Here is a 21988-nt window from a genome sequence, read left to right as displayed (position 1 = left end):
TAGTCTTCCAGCTTTTTTGCTTTTTTTAATGAAAAGCCACAAGGGGCTGCAGTCGTGAGCAGACGATTGGCAGGGAAAGAGGGGCTGCCTAACCCGTTCTCTTCCACCCATTTATTTACTCAATACCTTCCCCCCTGCCACTCCCCCCCCCATCTCTTGTTGGTTTTTACAGAGGGAGTTGAGCCTGTGCCCTGTGATAAAGGGTTTTCCCAACAGAAAGGCGGAGCCTGTGAGCTGAGGGCTGTTCGCCCCCCCCCCCCCCCGTTCCAATGCCAGGAACAACCCCTTAACCCTGATTTTATTCCCGTTCCTTTGTCCGGGCTCATATTTCGATTTAAAGACCCTGCACAAAATAGATGCTTGGGCTTGAGGATTTGGAAGTGATGCACATTGAGCAGAGGTAAAACACAGAAGACAGCCCCCCTCGCCCACCCAGGGGACCCACTTCACTGGAGATGGGGGGCAGGAGAGTTATGTCTCATACAAACCAGGCTCCCTGCTGCTTCCCCACCCCACACCTTCTCATGGGTCATTCTGGAAACAAGCCAAGCTGGATACATGAACATAAAAAGCCCCGCTCCTAATTCCTCCTCAGAAAGAAGTCTCTGCTTTTTATGCCACCAGGTGGGCATGGCGGGATGCCCTGCTCAAAGGGGACTGTTTCATGGACCCTGAAATCTAAGCATTCATCCTTAGAAGGTCATAGCAGCCTCCACATCACAAGTCCTCCATGCGGTGCCCAGAAGGGAGATTCGGTCCAGGTGCTTCAATGCTGCTTCAGTCTACACATGTGGCTGTGTGGCACTGTTTGAGCGTGTGGAGGGAGAGAAGCAACGGCCGCACACCTTTGGGCAGAGAGCTCTTCATCACCGCGGCTCTCCTGCCCCCAGCACAGTCACTGGCTCCACGGTCCCTTGCTCCATTTTTATGGGTGCTGTGGGTGGCGAGGGAGTCCTCGGGGTGCCATTGCAAGGCGCTTCTGATTCAGGAGGCTCCCCGCCAGCTGACCTGGCCTGGTCGCTCAGCAACTTGACCAGGAAGCTGATATATCGCATGGCCAGGCGTAGGATCTCGTTCTTGCTCAACTTCTTGTCGGGCGGGTGGGTGGGGATGAGCTTCCGCAGCTCAGCGAAGGCGCCATTGACGTTCTGCTGCCGCCAGCGCTCCCTGCTGTTGGTGAAGACCCGGCGTGCCACCTTCTGGGGCTGATGACCTGGGCAAATAAGCAGAGAAGGGTAAGTGGGTGGATAAAATGCATTCACCAAAGGGGCATCAACTTGGGGGCACATTCCTCTTCTGCTGAGCATGCCAGCCTTCCTGAGAAATACACTTCTGCGCAGCCTCAGTCCCCAATCCTGTAAAATGGGCAGTTCTGCCTATGCTTTCTAATCCATGGAAGGTTTACCCCACAGGTTTACCCCACAGCCACTCACCCTCTGTGATGTCCTGTTCATAATGGCTCGGCCTCCGCTTGAGGCGGTTGTTGGGGAAGAGGCCAAAAGTCCCAGAGCTGCCAATGTAGATGCTAAAGGGAGAAGAGAAGAGATCAGGATGGTTCTTCCACAGGCAGCCTTGTTTTAAACATAAGAGTCGTACCTTGGATCCCGAACACCTTGGGAGTCAAACGTTTTGGTTCCGGTTTGCAAACGTTCTTTGGAACCCGAACATCCGACGGGGCTTCCACGGATTCCGATTGGCTGCAGGAGCTTCCTGCAGCCAATCAGAAGCTGCGCTTTGGTTTCCAAAAGTTTAGGAAGTTGAATGGACTTCCAGAACGGATTCCATTTGACTTCCAAGGTACGACTGTATGTCTCATCTCGCTTTATTGGTCGGGGGAGCCAGCGTACAGCTTCCAGGTCATGTGGCCAGCATGACTAAGCCGCTTCTGGCGAACCAGAGCAGCACACGGAAATGCCATTTACCTTCCCGCCGGAGTGGTGGGTGGGGATTCGAACAGCCGACCTTCTGATCAGCAAGTCCTAGGCTTTGTGGTTTAACCCACAGCGCCACCCTATAAAAGGAGTTACTTTAAGGTAAAACTAATACAAACCTAATAAGTTTTAAAAGTGCCTCTCAAGTCTCAAAGTGACGTAGTTTCATGGCATCTCTCATAAATTTTGCTACGTTCTGCATAATCCCAAACCTACAACTGTTCAGTAGAAAGGAAACCCCAGAGAGTTTGGGGCAATTTAACCTTTCTTTCAGCATGGGATTTAAATATTAATCGCGAGTTTTTGTGTAAAATGAGCAGTAAAATAAAACATGTGCAGTGGTTTCGACCAAACATGGTTCTTGTACCTTGAACAGCTGTGGGGCAGAGAGAAATTCAACAGGTTAAGCCTTTTCTAGTATGGAAATACAATTATGGGGAAAGCTTCACTATGACTGCACTCCCCCTAACTGTGTGCCATGCATTGCCACCATATAGCCATTTTGTGGCCGGCACCCACAGTCCTCTCCAGGGGGCTGGGGTATCTTTGGACCCCTTAAACCCTCTGGGCTAGCTAGGGGCTGGCCCCCCTCAATGTTGAGGGGATGGAGGAGTCTTCTGGCGGTCAGCCTTCCCAACCGTTGACCTCCTCTATGAGCCTGGAGTGCCAGTGCTGGACCCTCATCAGCAGGGTTGCGCCAGCATGATGAAGGTCCAGCACTCTGGCTGGACACTTTGAGGAGCCCAGCATACAGGTGCCACATGTGTGCAACATCACACATGTTGGCGCAACTCGGTGCCTCTGGTACTCTCTTAAAATTTGAAGTACACCCACTGGTCCAAAAAGTTTGGCAACCCCTGGTCTAGGCTGGGACTGATTAGGGAAGGGCAAATATGCTAATTTCGGTTTCTGTCCATTTATAATTTTTGCAATCTTCAGTTTTCTACATTTCCACATCAGCTTGCAATTTTACAAACACTAATAGTAGTAGTAGTAGTAATAATAATAATAATAATAATAATAATAATAATAATAATAGCACCATATTGGCCCAAATATAAGCCACAGCTTCCCCCCCAAATTCCAATTGTGAAAAATTAAAGTCTGGCATAAATTTGCGACCTTACAAAATTTGGTTTTTATGGTATCGCTGCTGAAACATACATACAGCAAAACGGAACCAAAAAATGTTTTATTGCCAATTTGCGAGCTTGAGACTGTTGTGCAATTAATTCTAATGTCATTCATCACTTTCCCTGTATTTTACAGTGCAGTATTAGTTTTTTTATTTGCATGTATGGTGCTACAAACAGGTGTTTAAACCACTTGCGGGTCCTCTCTAGTACCCATAGGATTTTCTTCTACATTTGCCATTTACGGGTATGAGTGCCTGCAGAATTTTAAGGGAGCGGCTTATATTCGGGTATTGTCTCCCCCCCCCATGAATTTTAAAGGTACAACTTATATTCGGGCCAAGACGGTAATAATAATTTCTCACGAAAATTCGTCAGCACTTTGGTGTGAATTTCTTGTAATACGTACATTTTCCTAGGCAATTTCGCCCAATATAATGCATATTCTCACAAAATCTGCCCATTCGCACGCACACTTTGCCCTGATATGTGCTGGAGAATTTTGCATTGCAAAATCTAGAGCAGTAACGAATCCTGAAGGACGGCTACGTTTCAGTGCTCTTCCAGAAAGCGCAAACCAAGTAGCTTCGCCTTTTAATGTGAACGGGATCAAACTTCAATCCCATTCCGATTGCTGGCTTATTTCCATTGCCGGGATTTCTTCCCACCCTGCAAACCTGATAATTTCCACTCAGGACTTACCTGTTGAGAAAGGGCTGGTACTGAGGCTGGTACTGGGGAGCCAGAAGGGGGCTCCTCACTCCAGCTAGATCCGCCATAGGGGGCGGAGGAGGGCCAGCCGGAAGAGCTGAGAGCTGTAAGAGGCTGGGAATGGGGTGCAGGGCAGTGAGCTGAGTGGTGGGGACCTCGACGTGGGCGGGGGGCTTGCTGCTGTAGCTCAGGCTGATGACCGGGATGTTGTGAGGCAATGGGGCCGGGGGAGGCTCAGGAGGAGAAGGGCTCCCCTTGGCTGGAGGGGAGGAAGAGGTGGGGCTTGTGGGCGATGGGGTGGCCTCCACCTCATCCCCCCCAGTAGCTGGGGAGGGGATATCAATTGGGGAGACTGGTGGCTGTGGGTTTTGCTGTTCCGGGGCAACCGGCGGCTGAGGGGTCTCCAGCTTCTCCATCATTTTTTCTTCACTTCTCATCTGTGGGGAGAAGAGAAAGTGAGGAAGACCACATCAAATCACACCAACCAACCAGCTATTCCCACAAGTCATGAAATGTGGGCATCACAGAAGCTGGTTGAAGCATCGCAGAGGCTTGACGACCATATGTCAGGAGTGCTCTGATGGTGTTTCCTGCTTGGCAGGGGGTTGGACTCGATGGCCCTTGTGGTCTCTTCCAACTCTATAATTCTATTCTATTCTATGGTGGGTGGTGGGCCCCCTAAACTAAGCCGCTTAACAAACCCAATTGAATTTTGGAGACGAGGCAAACCAGATTATTTGCAATCTTAGTTGCCTGGTTTTCAGAAATTTAGTCACAAATGCCGTGGCGAGGGATGCCAGTTCTTTTGGCAAAGACTAGTTTGTTAGCAGGAGGAGAAATGTATTTATGTAAATGTTGTTAGCAGATTCTCCTCGTTTTCAGACTTTTAGTTTTCAGTGTTTAATATTTGGGTTTTAGGCACTAATGGAGCATTAACATTTACTTCTAGAAATGTGTTTCAGATGGAGGGAGCATAATGCGCTCTCAAGTTTCAACCAAAACAGTTCCTACTCCCCAAACGAGAAGCTATAACCGCTCTTCTTCGAGACATCTCATAATCTTCACTTTTGTAAAGGGAAGAAGAGAACTTTGTTAATCCTGACTAGAGGGCAAGGGACCTGGGTGACTTGTCTCGACTACAACAAAATTGGACCTTTCTCACTTGCTTTGTCACACAGTGAAAGGGGATAGCTGCAAAATTTCAGCTTGGGAAGTCACCAGATTGCAACGATATGCTGATTTGGTTCAGCATTACCAGAATCACCATCGGTTAAAGAACAGCCCTGTTTGCGAACTATTCGGTTTACGAACTCCACAAAACTGGAAGTAGTTTGCACACTCTACCTCAGTCCAAGAATGGAAGCTGAATGGTGGGAGGGCACTGGCAGCGGGAGGCCTCATTAGGGAAAGCGTGGCTCGGTTTAAGAACAGTTTCGGTTTAAGAACAGACTTCCAGAATGGATTAAGTTCCTAAGCCGAGGTACGACTGTATATGATATAAGTCTCAAGTACAGTGGTACCTCAGGTTACATACGCTTCAGGTTACATACTCTTCAGGTTACAGACTCCGCTAACCCAGAAAGATTACCTTGGGTTAAGAACTTTGCTTCAGGATGAGAACAGAAATCATGCTCCGGTGGCACGGCAGCAGCAGGAGGCCCCATTAGCTAAAGTGGTGCTTCAGGTTAAAAACAGTTTCAGGTTAAGAAGGGACTTCTGGAACAAATTAAGTACTTAACCCGAGGTACCACTGTATACATATTCCAAGTTCTAGAGTCCACACGGAGGCTCAGACAGGAGAAGCAAAAACCTGTGGTGAACTGCAACAGGGATTGACATCAGACTTTTCTCAAACTACCCAACTAATTGGTGGGTGGGGGGAAGGTTGAAAAAGCCAAATAATTTACCCCAGAGTAGATCCAAGTAAGAACACTACTTCCCACCTAGAGTTACCAGCTAAAACCACTCCGATGTTTCATCAATGAACTTTAGCTCATCTTGGGCAATGGTGCTTCCGCCACACAGGCATTGGGTGGTAACCCTGTCCGTCCTGACAAATAAACCATTAATCTAAACCCACTGGTTTTTTCCATACAGACCATTTGAAAATAACTGAGGGCCTTGGCAGACCACTTAATGCTTCTTCTGCTTATTGTGGCAATTGTAAAGCACTGCACTAGATGCCTCGTGATTTTTGCACTCTTCCCCGACATGAGAGGCAAAGAAACAGCACAGTGCACAAGAGAGGAGAGGAAGGATTATTCATCCCGGGCAGCTGAAACACTTTTGCAGGCGGAAGATTTATCATAGTGGGACGTTGAATTCCACCCATTGCATTTAATGTCTTACCATTTAAATTCAAAGTGTAATACAGTGGTACCTCGGGTTAAGAACTTAATTCATTCCGGAGGTCCGTACTTAACCTGAAACTGTTCTTAACCTGAAGCACCACTTTAGCTAATGGGGCCTCCCACTGCCGCCACACGGCGCTGCACAGTTTCTGTTCTCATCCTGAAGCAAAGTTCTTAACCCGAGATAATATTTCTGGGTTAGTGGAGTCTGTAACCTGAAGCATCTGTAACCTGAAGCATCTGTAACCCGAGGTACTACTGTACACTAAAATGCAATAAATAAAAGCAGCAATAAAAACACAGTTAAAACTCAATGAATGTTTTATTTATGCAATGGATTTGCATCTCACATAGGGATGCGGGTGGTGCTGTGGTCTAAACTACTGAGCTTCTTGGGCTTGCTGATCGTAAGGTTGACGGTTCAAATCCCCACGACAGGGTGAGCTCCTGTTGCTTGGTCCCAGCTCCTGCCAACCTATCAGTTCAGAAGCATGTCAAAGTGCAAGTAGATAAATAGGTACCATGGCAGCGGGAAGGTAAATGGCATTTCCGTGCGCTCTGGCACTCATCACGGTGTCCTGTTGTGCCAGAAGCAGTTTAGTCATGCTGGCCACATGCAGGGCCATAGCTAGGGGGTGGTGAAGTGGGCACCCGCCAGGGGCGCATGCAGGGAGGCGCATGCAATACTGTTTAAAAAATGTCCATAAATATGTCTATAAATAAAAATATTGATTATTTCCTCATAAGAAAAGGTTTTAAATAGAGGGTGAATTGAATGGGGGTTGGGTTGGGAGGAGAGGCTTATTTCTCATTTACTGGTGGGCGCAATCTGGACAGTTCTGCCAGGGGCACAAGATCACCTAGCTACGGCTCTGGCCACAATACCTGGAAACCTATCTGTCAGGGAACTGCCATCGGCAGGACAGGAGGTGCAAAGGCTCTCTGAGGTGGAGAGAGACGTAACAGCTGAAGAGGGAACCAGTAGGGGGCGAACAGGAACGTCAAGGGAAGGAGAGTCGGAGGAATGGCTCAGAGACGCTTCCAGCGAAAACAGTGGGGAGGTCTCAGGACCTCCTATAGGGACACCCGTTCCTCGGCGGAAACTGTCACGCCGAGAGTCCAGAAGACGTGTTTCCGTTAAGGAGCTTTTATGTTGGAAACGTTTCCGAAAGCAGCCACTTTCGGATTCTGCTAGCGATTGACGCAGCCATGCTGGAGGGGCTCCGTCACAGGCAGAGGTTTGAGAACTTGTTCAAACTCTGAGGGACTTGCAGTTTACGCACAAGCAGCTCTTCACCCCATCACAGCAATCCGAAAGTCACCGAAAGCTAGCTTGTGCCAGGGAGAGGCATCATGAGCGAACCAGCAGGAACCGGAGGAGCAGGGGCAGCTGGAGGAGGTCCAAGCCTGGAGGAAAGGTACAGGACGTTGGAGATCCAGCTTGCCTTGCAAACGGCGAGGCTGGAGGAGAGGAGGGCTCAGGATGCAGAAAGGAGGAAGGAGAAAACCACCCCGCTCACCAGAAAGATGCCAGGATTGGTGCAGAAATTTGGGGGGGACCCCAGGAACTATCATGCCTTTAGGACAGAGATGCAATACGCTCTCAATCTGCAATTTGATGACTTCCCTGATGAGGAATCGCGAGTGGCTTTTGTAATTAGCCATCTCGAATCAGGGGCGAAGGACTGGGTTAGACCCTTGATGGCAGCAAATAATGAGATCCTAAAGGACACGATGAAGTTTTTTCGTGCCATGGACCTGATGTTTTCCAGCGATATTGAGCAGGGAGGGGTGCGAAGGCAGTTAATGGCTTGCAAACAGGGGAACCGGTCTGTCCGTGAGTACTGGACTGAGTTCACTATGTTGATTCATAGATTGGGGTGGGACTTATCGTCGGAGCCCATCCAGATGCTTTTCGAAGAAGGGCTCTCTTCGTCCTTAAAAGATGAACTTTCCCGGGCCCCCAGAGCGGAGTCTATGGACCAGCTGACTAAATCCGCGCTGGCCATAGGAGCGCGCCAGGAAGCGAGGGCTTTGGAGAAGCGGGAGGGGAAAGGAGAACGTTGGAGGGAGCTCCGCATTCCAGACATTCCAGAGCAGCCTTTCCCGCCGGCAGAGCCGATGGAAGTTGGAACAGCGCGGGCGCGCGCAGTTTCAAACCTCGGTGAAGGGCGGAAGAAGGAGGGAAAGAGCGCCAAGAAATGTTATCTATGCCAACAGCCAGGACACTTTGCCAGAGTCTGTCCACGAAGAAAGGAATGGCAAGGCATGGCAGGAGCTGTTGGGGGAGAGGAGGAGGAAAGCAAGGAGCAAGTAAAAGCCAACGCCTGGCTGCCACCGTCGGGGCACAGCAGCCAGGCCCAAAAGCAGTGAAAGTGCCCTCACCAGAACCTCCCAGACCTGCTCTAGTGATAGAGGTGTTGCTAGAGCTGCCAAACGGACACCCCCTACAGATCAAGGCCCTTCTGGATTCAGGCAGCTCCTGTAATTTCATGAGTAAGGAGTTCGCAGCTGAGCACCAGATACAAACCCTCCCCTTAAGTAAACCCCTGCAGGTGACCACAATTGACGGCAGAGAGCTGTTGGGAGGAGAAGTGAACCAACAGACAGTCCCTATGATAATGAGGGTGGCAAGGCACACCGAGAGGATAGCGTTTAATGTGGCCACCTTAGGAGGAGCTCCCATCATTTTGGGGATGAGCTGGCTGGCACTACACGATCCTCTAGTGGGCTGGCATCAGAGGGTGGTCTCCTTTGGGTCAGCGCATTGCCTAGAACACTGCAAGCAGGGAAAGGATCCAGGGGGAGCCAGGCTCACCCTAGCTGGGATGGAGGTAATGAATAAAGGGGAGGTGCCTCCGCAATATGCAGATCTGAGCAACGTATTTAGCGAAAGGGAAGCGGACAAACTGCCGCCGCATAGACCCTTTGACTGTCAAATCAACCTACTCCCTGGGGCTCAACTCCCAGTGGGCAAGCTGTACGCCATGTCAGACAGGGAGATGCAGGAGCTGAGGGAGTTCATTGACAAAAACCTGAAGCGAGGTTTCATCAGAGAGTCCCGAGCGGTAGGGGGCAGCCCAGTGTTTTTTGTGGACAAAAAAAACACAGATAAGCCGAGACTTGTAGTTGACTTCAGGGCCCTAAATGCCGTGTCGGAACCCCTGGCTTTTCCTATGCCCCGAATTGATGACATTCTGATCAGGGTGAGGAAGGGGAAGATTTTTACAAAACTGGACCTGCGGGGGGCGTACAATCTGATACGCATAAGGAAGGGGGATGAATGGAAGACCACCATGTTCACCCCTTTGGGAGCATTTGAATACCTCGTAATGCCCTTCGGTCTCCAAGCCGGCTCCGCATGTTTTCAAAGTTTTATCAACCACGTCTTGGGACCTTTGCTCTACAAGAATTGTGTGGCCTTTTTAGATGACGTGCTGGTGTATTCGGAAGATGAAGAGCAGCATGTGAGGGACGTGAGAGAAGTGTTGGGCCGGCTGCAAGCCAATCAGCTGTGGGTGAAACTGGAGAAGTGCCAGTTTCATGCCAAGGAGGTGGAATTCCTGGGGTACCGCTTGTCAGACAAAGGATTGGCCATGGATCCAGGCAAGGTCCAGGCGGTGCTGGAATGGAAGACACTGAAGACCAAGAAGGATGTGCAAAGATTCCTGGGGTTTGGGAACTTTTATCGGAAGTTCATCAAGAACTTTGCACACTTGACGGCGCCCATCACCGACTGCCTCAGTAGCAAGAAGAAATTTGTTTGGACGGCGGAGGCGGAGCGAGCTTTTGAAGAACTGAAAAGGGCTTTCGCCTCGGAAGAACAACTTCTGCATGTGGACCTACAGAAGCCCATGAGAGTGGAAACAGATGCGTCAGACCGAGCGGTAGGGGCGGTACTTCTTCAGCCGGGAAGGAATACGTCGGAGTGGAGACCGTGTGCCTTCTTCTCGAGGAAGCTGAATAAGTCCGAGCGGAACTACACGGTGTATGACAGAGAACTACTCGCCATTCACGAAGCGTTCCGGAGGTGGAGACATTTATTGATTGGGGCACAACACAAGGTGCAAGTGTGCACCGACCACAAGAATTTGGAGTATTGGAGAACAGCTCGAGTACTCAACCAACGACAAGTGAGATGGGCACAGGAATTTTCCAAATTCCACTTTGAGATTTGTTATGTACCAGGCCCAGAGAACATCAGGGCGGACGCTCTCTCACGCAAACCAGAGTATTTGGAGGGGGAGGGGGCAATCGAAGAAAGACATGTCATTCCTGAGGACCGCTGGGTGTGTGGGGCGGCGCTGGTGGGGAGACGAGAACTGGTAGAGGAAACGGAAAATGACGAATATGCCCAAAATAAGCTCAGAGGTCTCAGGGGAGAGGGTGAGAGCCCGGAGGGTTTTGAGGAAAGAAACGGGGCATTGTATTACAAAGGGGCACTGTATATACCAGAAGGTGAATTGAGAGGGAGGGTACTCAAGCAGTTGCACGATAGTCCCACGGCGGGACATTTTGGACAACACAAGACCATGTGGATGGTCACCAGGGAATTTTGGTGGCCCAAGGTGAGGGAAGATGTAAAGGAGTATGTAAGAGGGTGTGACCAATGCCAGAGGGCCAAGGGGGAAAGAAGGGCGCCGGCAGGGTTATTAGAACCATTACCCACGCCAGAACGGCCTTGGGAGGCGGTATCAATAGATTTTATGACGGATCTGCCCAAATCCAAGGGGAAAACGGCCATCATGGTAGTAGTGGACCTGTTAACTAAGATGTGCCACTTTGTAGCATGTTCACATGCAGTCACAGCGGAAGAAACGGCGAAGTTGTTTGTAGAACACATCTTCAGGCTGCACGGCGCCCCCTTGAGGGTGATCTCAGACCGCGGCAAACAATTTACTTCCAGGTTCTGGAGGAAGCTCATGAGCTTGCTGCACGTGGAAGTCAATTTTTCGACCGCCCGGCACCCTGAAACCAACGGGCAGGCGGAAAGAGCAAATGGCATCCTCCAACAATATCTGAGGTGTTATGTCAATGACAGAGAGAATGATTGGGTCGAAAAGCTGGCGCTGGCAGAATTTGCCTACAACAATGCGGAGAATGTGTCCACAGGGATGAGCCCCTTTTTGGCTAATTACGGGTGTCACCCCAGGGCATTCCCAGGGGAGGGAGGCGAGAGATGGAGCGTCCCAGCGGCCGAACATTTTGTAGAAGAGATGGAAGCGATCCATCGTCAGCTTCAGCTCAACTTAGAAAGGGCCAAGGCACAATATAAGAAGCAGGCAGACAAGAACAGAAGGGAAGGTGAAACAATAAGGGTGGGGGATCAGGTGTGGCTGTCCACCCAAGGGTTGCCGTTCAAAGGGGGTTGTAAAAAATTAAGACCCAAGAGATTGGGACCCTTTGAGGTCATTCAGCAGGTCAACCCAGTGGCTTTCAAACTCCGGTTACCCAGCCATATGAAATTGCACCCAGTGTTCCACAGGTCGTTACTGTCACTGTACAAGGGGGGAGGTGAAGGGGAGTACACCAGGGGACCAGTCTTGGAAGAGAGGGAAAGCAATAACCATGTAGCGGAAATCCTCGATTCCAGGTGGAAGGGCAATCAGGTGGAGTATTTGGTGGCGTGGGAAGGGGAACCGGAGTCAGAAAACACCTGGGTGACTGCAGAGGAGGTCAATGACGAGGTTTTAACAGAAACGTTCCACCAAAGATTCCCGAGGAAACCACAGCCGGTAGCAAGGTTTAGGAGGGAGTATTTTGGCACCACAGACGAGGAAGAGGAACTGGAAGGATTCGCAGAGTCGGAGTTGGAAGAAGGAACGGACTCAGATGACGAGGAGTACCGAGAGGCTAGGAACAACAACAAGTGGAGAAAGGTGTTCGAAACTTCGGACGATGAGGAAGGTTCTTTCCGGGGTTTTACCTCCTCCCAACCTGTAGGGGAGGAGACGGGAGGGGGTGAAGGGGGCCCTGGAGGGGAGGTGGATGTCAGGGAACTGCCATCGGCAGGACAGGAGGTGCAAAGGCTCTCTGAGGTGGAGAGAGACGTAACAGCTGAAGAGGGAACCAGTAGGGGGCGAACAGGAACGTCAAGGGAAGGAGAGTCGGAGGAATGGCTCAGAGACGCTTCCAGCGAAAACAGTGGGGAGGTCTCAGGACCTCCTATAGGGACACCCGTTCCTCGGCGGAAACTGTCACGCCGAGAGTCCAGAAGACGTGTTTCCGTTAAGGAGCTTTTATGTTGGAAACGTTTCCGAAAGCAGCCACTTTCGGATTCTGCTAGCGATTGACGCAGCCATGCTGGAGGGGCTCCGTCACAGGCAGAGGTTTGAGAACTTGTTCAAACTCTGAGGGACTTGCAGTTTACGCACAAGCAGCTCTTCACCCCATCACACTATCTGTAGGCAAACGCCGGCTCCCTCAGCCTGAAGCAAGATAAGCGCCACACTCCATAGTCGCCTTTGACTGGACTTAACCACTCAGGGGTCCCTTACATCTCGCACCTTCAACCATCAATCCACGAAAATGCCATGAACCACCCAAATGACGCTCACAGGGCATTGATAACACTGGGCAACAATTTTTTACTTTAAAATGTTGTCTAGATTTCTACAACTGATTTAGGGTATTTTTTCACTGCTGAATCAGGAAATGGCATCCGTTTCTCTCCATCAGGTCATTTCACTGATGAAAATAGGGACCTCCCATTCCATAGTGAACATTTTACTATCTTATTGAGTTGCCCCAGCCTCTTTGAACAGCTTCCAACATATGTACCCTCCAACATTTATCCAATGAAAATAGGGACATCCTAAGGAAAAGCAAGACATTTCAGGATCAAATTGGAAACCAGGATGACTTCTCTAAATTAGGGATGTCTCTGGAAAATAGGGACACTTGGAGGGCCTGTGAACCGGGGGGGCGGGCAGCAAAAGCTGCTGGATCTTGCTGTTCGCTCTGGCTGTGATTCTCTGAGGGCTTTTATTACAGGTGTCTATGAAAATCTGATGTGTGGGGAATCCCCAGCTGTCACGGAGAGATGGTGTGGTTCGATTGAGGCAGACGTTCTCAGCAGATAATCGTAAATGCAGTCATGCTGTGAGCCACAGGCAGTGGGTGGGAGGTTGGCCACAGCCTCATGTGAGTTTCTTTAATGTTCTGTACTGGGGGAGGGGGTTATTCCTGTGCTTCCATGCTCAGCCAAGAAACAGGGGGAGCAGGTCTGGGTTTCTGGAAAACCGTTTTCTCCCCAATGCATTTATATATTTAAGGTAGGCATAGGCAAACTCGGCCCTCCAGATGTTTTGGGACTACAACGCCCATCGTCCCTGACCACTGGTCCTGTTAGCTAGGGATGATGGGAGTTGTAGTCCCAAAACATCTGGAGGGCTGAGTTTGCCTATGATTGATTTAAGGCCCCTGAACTTCAGTCAGGCAACGGCTGGCTGGCCTGGATCAGTTCAACAGGCCAGAGAAAAGGATCAAGCTACAAAAATGGTGACATGCATTACGAACATTTCTTCTTCATATTGCTTGTCTGCTTGTTTGCAGAGTGTTGTGTTTTCCCTCCGCTTAGGAATAAATCAGAATTCCAAGGCTCTCACAGGTTTGTCAGAAACCCTGCTGGTTAATTCATTGGGGGGGGGGGCAAGGGTGCAAGTCTGCCTGGGAATGAGAGCCTGTCTACTGAAAGAACTTAACTCATCCCTGCTCCTCTGCCTCTCATTCTTGTAATGTGCACTTAGGGATTCCCTCCAGTTTCCCAAGAAAGACATTTGACCATGTTTGGCTGGCCATTTTTTAGCTGCGCTTCCTGCATTGCAGGGGTCAGTGACGTAGCGTGGGATGCCAGCACCCAGTGCAAGGAAAATATTGCACCTCCCAAGTATTGTGTCATAAACCAGCACCTCCATGCAGCTCTGCTGCTGCTGCCAGACAGAGTTGCAATGGAGCAGCGGGACATGTGTGTGCACCTCCTTAGGCCGGGGCACCACCACTACCATGGTCACGAGTCTCGCCATGTGGCTGGGGGAAAGCAAGGGCCCGTCCTCTCCCAGCTCCTGCTCGGTGTGCTGCTCAGGTGAGGTTGGTGGGAGGGAGGGATGGGGCGTGCCTCCGGTTGGGGCAGCAACTGCAGAGATGCACCCTGAAAGATTTTTGCACCCGGGGCAATCACTCCAGCAGTCTCCCCCCATGGTACACCATTGCAGGGGGTTGGAATAGATGACTCACTATTTGCAGTTTTGCTCTATCTCCAGACCATTAGTGGAATTCCCATTTCTTGTGCAATAGCTGCAGAGGTTGAGGGAACTGTCTTGGGACAATAATGCAAGTATGGGAACACTCCCGGTCTACTTTAATTCCTGAAAATCTCAACCTTAATTATTTATTTTTAAAGCATATGTGTCCCTAGCCCTCATGATTGTTAAGAAGGAGAAGAACTGAATTTGGACCTAAACTCGTAACTGCATCAGAGAGTCTTCCCCCTGCCCTCCTGCTCACTGAAATCGAAACTCAGCCTGAAGGCTATTCCCTTTTTCCCTAGATATCATTTTTTAAAATTCCAAAAATAAAATACGATTGGTCAGACATTTTCCATGAAGGTTATTCCCGAAGGGATAATAGTATCGTGAAACAGGTCACTCAGCTATTGCAACCAGGTTGATGGCGAAGTGTTTTTATCATCATCAATCTTTATTACGGTCCAGAGACCCAACAAAACATTACAAATTAATACAGAGTTCATACAGCCTACCTCCAGGTTAATCAAGCACTTTGTTTGGAATATGGGGCTCGTTTGTTCTTGCAACCAGCGATAAAAACTTTGCCACTGCCAACATTCTAGCTTTTGTCCGGTCTTCCAGTAGGAACCTGACATAGCAGCGGGACATAGCAGCCTCTGACTTTCCCGGGAAAGGCACCAGCAAGGGTAGTATCAGTTCAGCCCTGGCCTGCTCATACTTCGCACAATGTAACAAAATATGATTTATGGAATCGATGTCTTGAGCACACGAGCAAAGTCTGTCCTGGTAGGGAACTCCTCTCAACCTACCATCCAGCACTGCAGAGGGGAAGACATTCAGTCTGGCTTTGGTGAAAAGCCTTCAATAGTTAGGTACAGTACTGTCAGGTTTTTGATGTAAGATGTTAACTTAAAGACATATCCATATTGAACTCCTGCTGCTGAACTCCTGTGTTTTTATACACACACACACACACACACACACACACACACTTAGGATTTTTCCTTGAAAGGGTAAAAATCAGGTTAAATTGAGATGGAGCAGGGGAATATGAGCTGATATTTCAGTGCCAAGGATGCTGTGTAGATGCTGTAAATGAATTGCATGTGTGACAAGCACCCGTTGACAACAAACGCCCCTCTGGAAGCCCCCAGAATCAGGAACCGAGCCCCTAAGCAGAAAAACACAGTAGCTGGTTCAGAATAAGCGACTCAAGTCATCAAGAGCGCCAGGGAGGGGGTGTCTCTGGAGGCTGGTAAGAAACTGCCTCTCTCCTCCAACCCTCGAGAGGGCATGCAAAAAAAATAAAGGCTTAGTCCAGGAAACCGTTAGAAAAGGGAGGGTCCAGAGAAGTTGTCTCAGCACTGATAATCCTCCTGCCTGCCTCCTACATTTATCTTGCTCTCCAGCACAAGGAGATTCTCCCCAGTTCAGGCTATGCATGGGGATAGCAAAACCATTTGCTTGCACCCGTCGGCTGCCCTATGAGGCACACGTGAAATGTGAGGCAGAGCCTGCCGTTCACTGCGGAAAGGGGGCACATGGCTGTTCTCTCCTGGGGCTTGTCTTCCGGGAACCGCTTTCCCCCAGAGATGCAGCTCCCATTTCAAATCGGGAAGGTCTGTGTGGTTCGGACGACAGCCTTGAATTACTGCTGTAAGAGATGAGGGGTGCTTGGCCACAGCAAGCCCACAAATGCCACAGCCCTGCCTGGACTGGCTTATCAATGAAGCTCAACACAGAATAAAAAGGAGAACACACCAGAGACCCTGGGCAGATAAGACCTGGTATCTCTGGAAACTTACCGGTGAGGCATGGAAGTGAAAACAAGGCACGCATTAGCCTGCTCTTCTGTAGCCAGAGGTCTACTCTCCCTTTCGCTGAATGTGATGTTTTCAATGGCTCTAATAATGGCAGTATGGGACGCGGGTGGCGCTGTGGGTTAAAGCCTCAGTGCCTAGGGCTTGCCGATCGAAAGGTCGGCGGTTCGAATCTCCGCGGCGGGGTGCGCTCCCGCTGTTCGGTCCCAGCGCCTGCCAACCTAGCAGTTCGAAAGCACTCCCGGGTGCAAGTAGATAAATAGGGACCGCTTACTAGCGGGAAGGTAAACAGCGTTTCCGTGTGCGGCTCTGGCTCGCCAGAGCAGCGATGTCACGCTGGCCACATGACCCGGAAGTGTCTCCGGACAGCGCTGGCCCCTGGCCTCTTAAGTGAGATGGGCGCACAACCCTAGAGTCTGTCAAGACTGGCCCGTACGGGCAGGGGTACCTTTACCTTTAATAATGGCAGAGAGGGCAACCCACATTTCTGCCTAGCTGTGTTCAAATGAGTGGTATCGCCATATCTTGCGGTTCCGTAAGTCTGATACACATTGTGCATGAAAAAGGACTACACTTCCATTAGTTCTGAACCCTCTGCCCATCAACGTCGCCAGCAGGGTCAAGGTTATTTTGGAGCTGAGGGGAAGAACGAAACAGTGTCTCTCAAAGGCCGGCGTTTGTCCGCAGACAGCTTTTTTGGGTCATGTGGCCAGCATGACTAAGCCGCTTCTGGCGAACCGGAGCAGCACACGGAAACACCGTTTACCTTCCTGCCAGAGCGGTACCTATTTATCTACTTGCGCTTTGACGTGTTTTCGAACTGCTAGGTTGGCAGGAGCAGGGACAGAGCAACGGGAGCTCACCCCGTCGCGGGGATTCAAACCGCTGACCTTCTGATCTTAAGAACGTAAGAGGAGCCTGCAGGATCAGGCCAATGGCCCATCTAGTTGGGCATCCTGTTCTCACAGTGGCCAACCAGAAGCCTGTGGGAATCTTCCACCAGACCTACAAGCAATTATTTTAAAATTTATTTTTATCGAATTTATATAGCGCCCTATACCCGGAGGTCTCATGGCAGCAGGGTAGCAGGAAAGGGCAGGGCATTTGACAACTCACAAAACTCTGCCCTCAAAGTCTTTGCCTTTGCTCCTCTGGCCCCAAGCATGTGCTGCCTGAAGCATCCAATTCACTTTGTCAAATGACAGGGCTGGCTCTGCTGACCCTCTGTATTCTGTTATGAAAGAGGAAGAGAAGTTCTTTCAAGCTCTGCCTACCAGCGAGGACAGGAAGCAACAGAATGCTGCTGAAATGCTCGTTCTATCTGCTAATGGCCAAATATGCCAGATAAGAGTTGCAGAAGTTGTAGAATCCTCAAATTGTGTGGTTGGAAGGGATCTCCAATCTATAGGTAGATCGGACTCAAAACAGAGAGTTGGAAATATGCTGGTGTACCTGCACAAGAAGTAAGCCCATTTTGTAATGCTTTGACTCCCTGGTTGTGAAGACCAACTGCAAATGCGTAGTCAGAACTTGCCCAGTGCATTGAGAGGAGGAATTCTTCTCTAAGGGCCCAAATAACTACTTGACTCTCCGTTATGTTTTCCCACCTCACAGAATCTCCCTCATGTCGCCCTTTCGGCTAGAAACAATGCACAGTGGTCAAAATCTGCAGAGAGCCAAATTTAAACATGCAAATATGAGCCGGGTGCTGCACAACTGTGAATAAGGAAATTTGCAAAGGCTTTGATTGATATTAGTAATTGACTTGGGAACAGGTTTCTTTTTTTATTATTGTTGTCCTTTTTCTGAATAGATTATGAAACTGCTCTGATTACAAAGTGAATTCCTGCTCAGGAAAATGCCATAATATTCAGGGCTTTAAAAACATATCCGTCCACAAGGCCCGGCTCCCCTCAGATGCCTGGCTCACTTGGACGCCCCATACAAAATGTTGGATTAAGAATCATGACTGAGATGGGATGCGGTGATATTTTGCAAGGCAGGTAACTGAGCTAAGGGAGATAAAATGGCAACAATGCTTATTCTGAGTGGCTGCCACAGTCCTTTGTTTGAGTGTCAGGCGATAAAAATGTTTGAGAAATAGAGGAAATGGTTTTGCAAATGTCATCAGGAGGGTTTGGCGTCCCAATCAGCAACATCTGAGGCCTTTTCAAAGCCATTCTTATGCATGCACACAGACAAAAATTACGAGCTACTTTCAACTCGTACGCACCAGACTTTTAAAACACAGGCTGCTTAAAAAACCAAAAAACAAACCACAGTTCTGTGATTTACAAGTTGGGGACATCGATTGTCACATGTTTTCATTTTGTCTTCAATATTTTCCCCTAAAACTGGAGGATGGCACAAGAAAGGACAACAAAGTATACGGTGTCTAAAATTGAGAAGCAGAGCTCACTGAACACCCACAAGTTCAGGGCATTTATTCAGCTTTTTATTCACCCCCGCTGAAGGGAAAAAATCCACTTTAAATGAGTATACTGTATACTGTACTGTTTAAACCTAATACAGCCAATCCATGACTTACTTTAATCAATTGTTTCTTCGTTTGCCCCAAATTAGTTACATTGACTTTCAATGAAACAGAAACTAACTTAAATCCAAATATTTCAGGTTAACAGGATTCTGGATTATTGCTTTATCCTAAAAATGTTATATTACCACGCTAACTTCCTGCCTTCGGTTTTCTTATCACATGCATTGGCATATTCATACATCTTATAAATAAATAAATACACTGTGGCCGCAAAACAGCACAGAGTTAGGAGGACTTAAAGCCAATTTAAATTGGTGTCTTTAACGGGTACAAAACCCTACGAGGGACTGTGGCCCCAATGTTTGTCACAAGTACCGTAATTAAAAGATAGATACTATATGTTGTTTTTGTACACGGTATTATGTGGATGTGTATAAATTTTTAATAATGAATGTATATATATACATAATAAATATTGTTATTGCTCTCGACTGCTGCAGCAGGGTTTTGCTTTTGTTTGGTAGTTTTATTTAAATGTATTTTTAACAGAGGTTAGAAACTGCCCTGGGACTACTGATGTAATGAAGGGGAGATTTTATATATATATATATATGATATAATTATAACTAAATTATATTTTTCCTGAAGAGAGGAATGTTTGTAAAGATAAAGCTCGTTCTGATGTATTGTTTTTTCTGTTTTCCTTTTATTTTTGATGTATTGTATGTTAAAATTTTTATTGTTTTTTTTATTTTTTTCTTTTTCTGTAACTATCGAACTTCTAATAAATACTATTTTTAAAAAAATAAGATAAAGATAAAGCTCGCTGACTCTTTGCATCGTTTCCAGGATCATTGCATTTCCAGCATTTTGGGGGGGTGGGGGTGGGGGTGGAAAGCACAAAATATTTGTCATGCCTGTGGCAGTTCAGTATGAGACCATTTCACATGCAGTGGGAAATACATGCATTGGGAGCCTAGACCTCCCGCAGGTGTGCTCACTGTGAGACAGACACGTGTGCAATTGTCACACACAACAATCTAAACACAATTTTCACACACGCGCACAATTTTCCCACATGGAAGTGTTTGCCGTTGAGGAAGTGTGTAATGTCTGAAGCGGCCCTTACTGCAACAACTGTTAATCCAGGGGAGAAAAAGCATCTCTTATTTTTAAAATGCCCATGCCATTACAGTGTTGTATCATATCAAGAAAAATAAAAAATAAAAAAAATCTGTGCATGTCATTAACAATAGATCACACACTTTTCTTTTCTTTTTACATAGATGACTATTTTACATGTTTACAGAGATGACTGTACGGCATGTGAGTTCGTCTTCTGTATGAGGAGGAGCAGGGAATTGTAGATAAAAAAGCGCTGTGTCGATCTGGTAGAAAACACGAATGAGCCACAGCATTGAATTTGGTCTTCGAAACGTGAAGCAAGAAGTCATAATCGCTCAATTTTGTTACAAATTGCACTCCGGTAGGAAACCATGTGGGTGATGAGGCACGATAAGAGATGCAATTGCCGAGCAAACGAATGATATCACAGCAGCTTAAATAACAACAGCGATAATTTCCAAGATAAGCACAGAGATCACAGGAATCTTTGAAATTCAAACGGGAGTGCAGGTGGAAGTTTCAAACCTATTGATTAGTGGTGATTATTTAACTGTAATTGCCATATAGAGAAATGAAGGAGGACCCTGTGACAGATCAGCGCTGCTCGACGGATGCCACTCTAGCTCCTATACAGAACTAGATTTGGATTTCAATGCAAAATCTATTTGGCTTGTAAATGTATTTTCGGATTGCTGTGAAAATTCCATTCTGCAGTTATGTTTTCTGGGCCTTACAGATGCCATTTATTTTCTTACATTAGATTTTAGCAGTGGGATCAGCAGTCAGGCAGTAAGGGGGGGGGGTGAGGAGAGACGAAGAATTCATCAGGAACAAAAAGTTCCCCACACAAAAAGGGCAATTGGAGGGAGAATAGTCTTAAGATTAATAGCGCCCCTAGAAATCCTTATTCTGGACTGATCATACAGTAAAAAAATTACCATAAAAACATACAAGCTATTCAGTCTAAGAGAGAAAAATATGGAGCTGTGTACCACAAAAGTAAGAATGGGTTTTTGTTTAACAGCAACAACAAATTGCAAGAAAAGGAACCACCGATCCTTTCTGGGCAAACTATGAATCAAAAGACCTTAACAACCGTCTTTGCTAAAATAAAATCATTGAAACTCAGTCCCCTTTTCTTTCCAAGGGAGATGCCAACCATCCTTTTCCCGCCACTCCCCAAAAGCCCCTTTCCTCACCTGCCAGATGTCCCCAGGCCAAAGCCATCTTTCCTCTTCCAAAGGTCAACCAAGGCAGTCATTTTTAATCCCCTGTGGCAGAAGGGCCGGCAGGAAGGCCGCGAAACCCCGTCCGATGCCCGGAGGATCCCGAGGTGAAATGGGGTGTCACCTGATTGCTGGCTGTAAAGAGGCCTGGGTGGCAAGGTGCGGGGGCATGTAGAAGCCGTGCCACAGGGGTCCCCTCAAAGACGAAACAGGAGGTGCCAGGCTCTGATTCTAGAGCCTTGGAAGAAGGTGAGCGGCCCGCCTTGTCCAGGCACTCTACCCCCGAAGCCGGCCACATGGCTGCTGCAGGCTACCATGCTCGGGGGCCATGATTCGCGGCCGCTTCCTCTCTCCTCCTCTGCTTCCCTCCGCCAGAGCGTGCGTATAATTATTATTGTTATTTGCTGCTGAGTTGGGGACTTCAAATCAATTAGGCTCCCGCTTTTCCTGCCACCTCGTTCCTTACAAATTCCCCCTGCGGCCACCTCTCTTTATTGACAGGCGCTATTTGGCCACTGGAAGGAGCTGCTTTGATGAAGGAGCCCGGGCCAAGCCCCCTCCCCACTCCCTCCCTCTCCCCTCCCCTGCAGGAGAGAGATTTCCTGCCCTCTTTGGACGGGGGATGTTCTGCAGTTCGGAGATAAGCCGCACAGGAGCTGCCTGCACAGGGCTGATAAGGAAACTCCCGAGTCAGACCCAGCCTAAGCGAAGGGACTTGGAAAGCAAACAAGAGGAAGCCCAGTGTCTACACACTGGAATAACATAGACCAGTGAACACATAATAGAGGTGGCTTAGGAGAGCTCACAGCACTTTCATTAGCGACTAGAAACATGGATTGGATGTGAGTTCAGGAGAGCCTTGCCCAGGGAGGGAAGGAGGGAGGTTCCTCTCCACCTCTCCATCATCTAGTCAGACAGACAGCCTACTTTTGGGGTTCCTGGCAGGCA

At 48.5% G+C, this 21988-nt stretch overlaps 1 protein-coding gene across 3 annotated transcripts; it reads right to left on the bottom strand.

Moving 5' to 3' along the window:
* Nucleotides 1–21564, bottom strand: LYL1 (LYL1 basic helix-loop-helix family member). Of its 3 annotated transcripts, none has more exons than XM_083420619.1 (4): nucleotides 21014–21564; nucleotides 3767–4212; nucleotides 1434–1525; nucleotides 1–1213 (listed from the first exon to the last, which is right to left on the bottom strand). In XM_083420619.1, exons 2-4 carry the CDS (start codon nucleotides 4210–4212, stop codon nucleotides 867–869), a joined length of 885 nt encoding a protein of 294 aa, XP_083276745.1. In that variant the 5' UTR covers nucleotides 21014–21564; the 3' UTR covers nucleotides 1–866. The 3 variants fall into 3 exon arrangements, with proteins under 3 accessions (XP_083276745.1, XP_083276744.1, XP_083276743.1); XM_083420618.1 differs by lacking the exon at nucleotides 21014–21564 and adding an exon at nucleotides 17083–17199; XM_083420617.1 differs by lacking the exon at nucleotides 21014–21564 and adding an exon at nucleotides 6477–6919.
* Between the last annotated feature and the right edge of the window lie 424 nt (nucleotides 21565–21988).

Source organism: Podarcis tiliguerta (genome assembly GCF_965153285.1).
Source record: "Podarcis tiliguerta genome assembly, chromosome: 17".
NCBI lineage: Eukaryota > Metazoa > Chordata > Lepidosauria > Squamata > Lacertidae > Podarcis > Podarcis tiliguerta.
The sequence above is the reverse complement of the archived record's forward strand: the minus strand, read 5'-3'. Positions and strand labels throughout refer to the sequence as shown.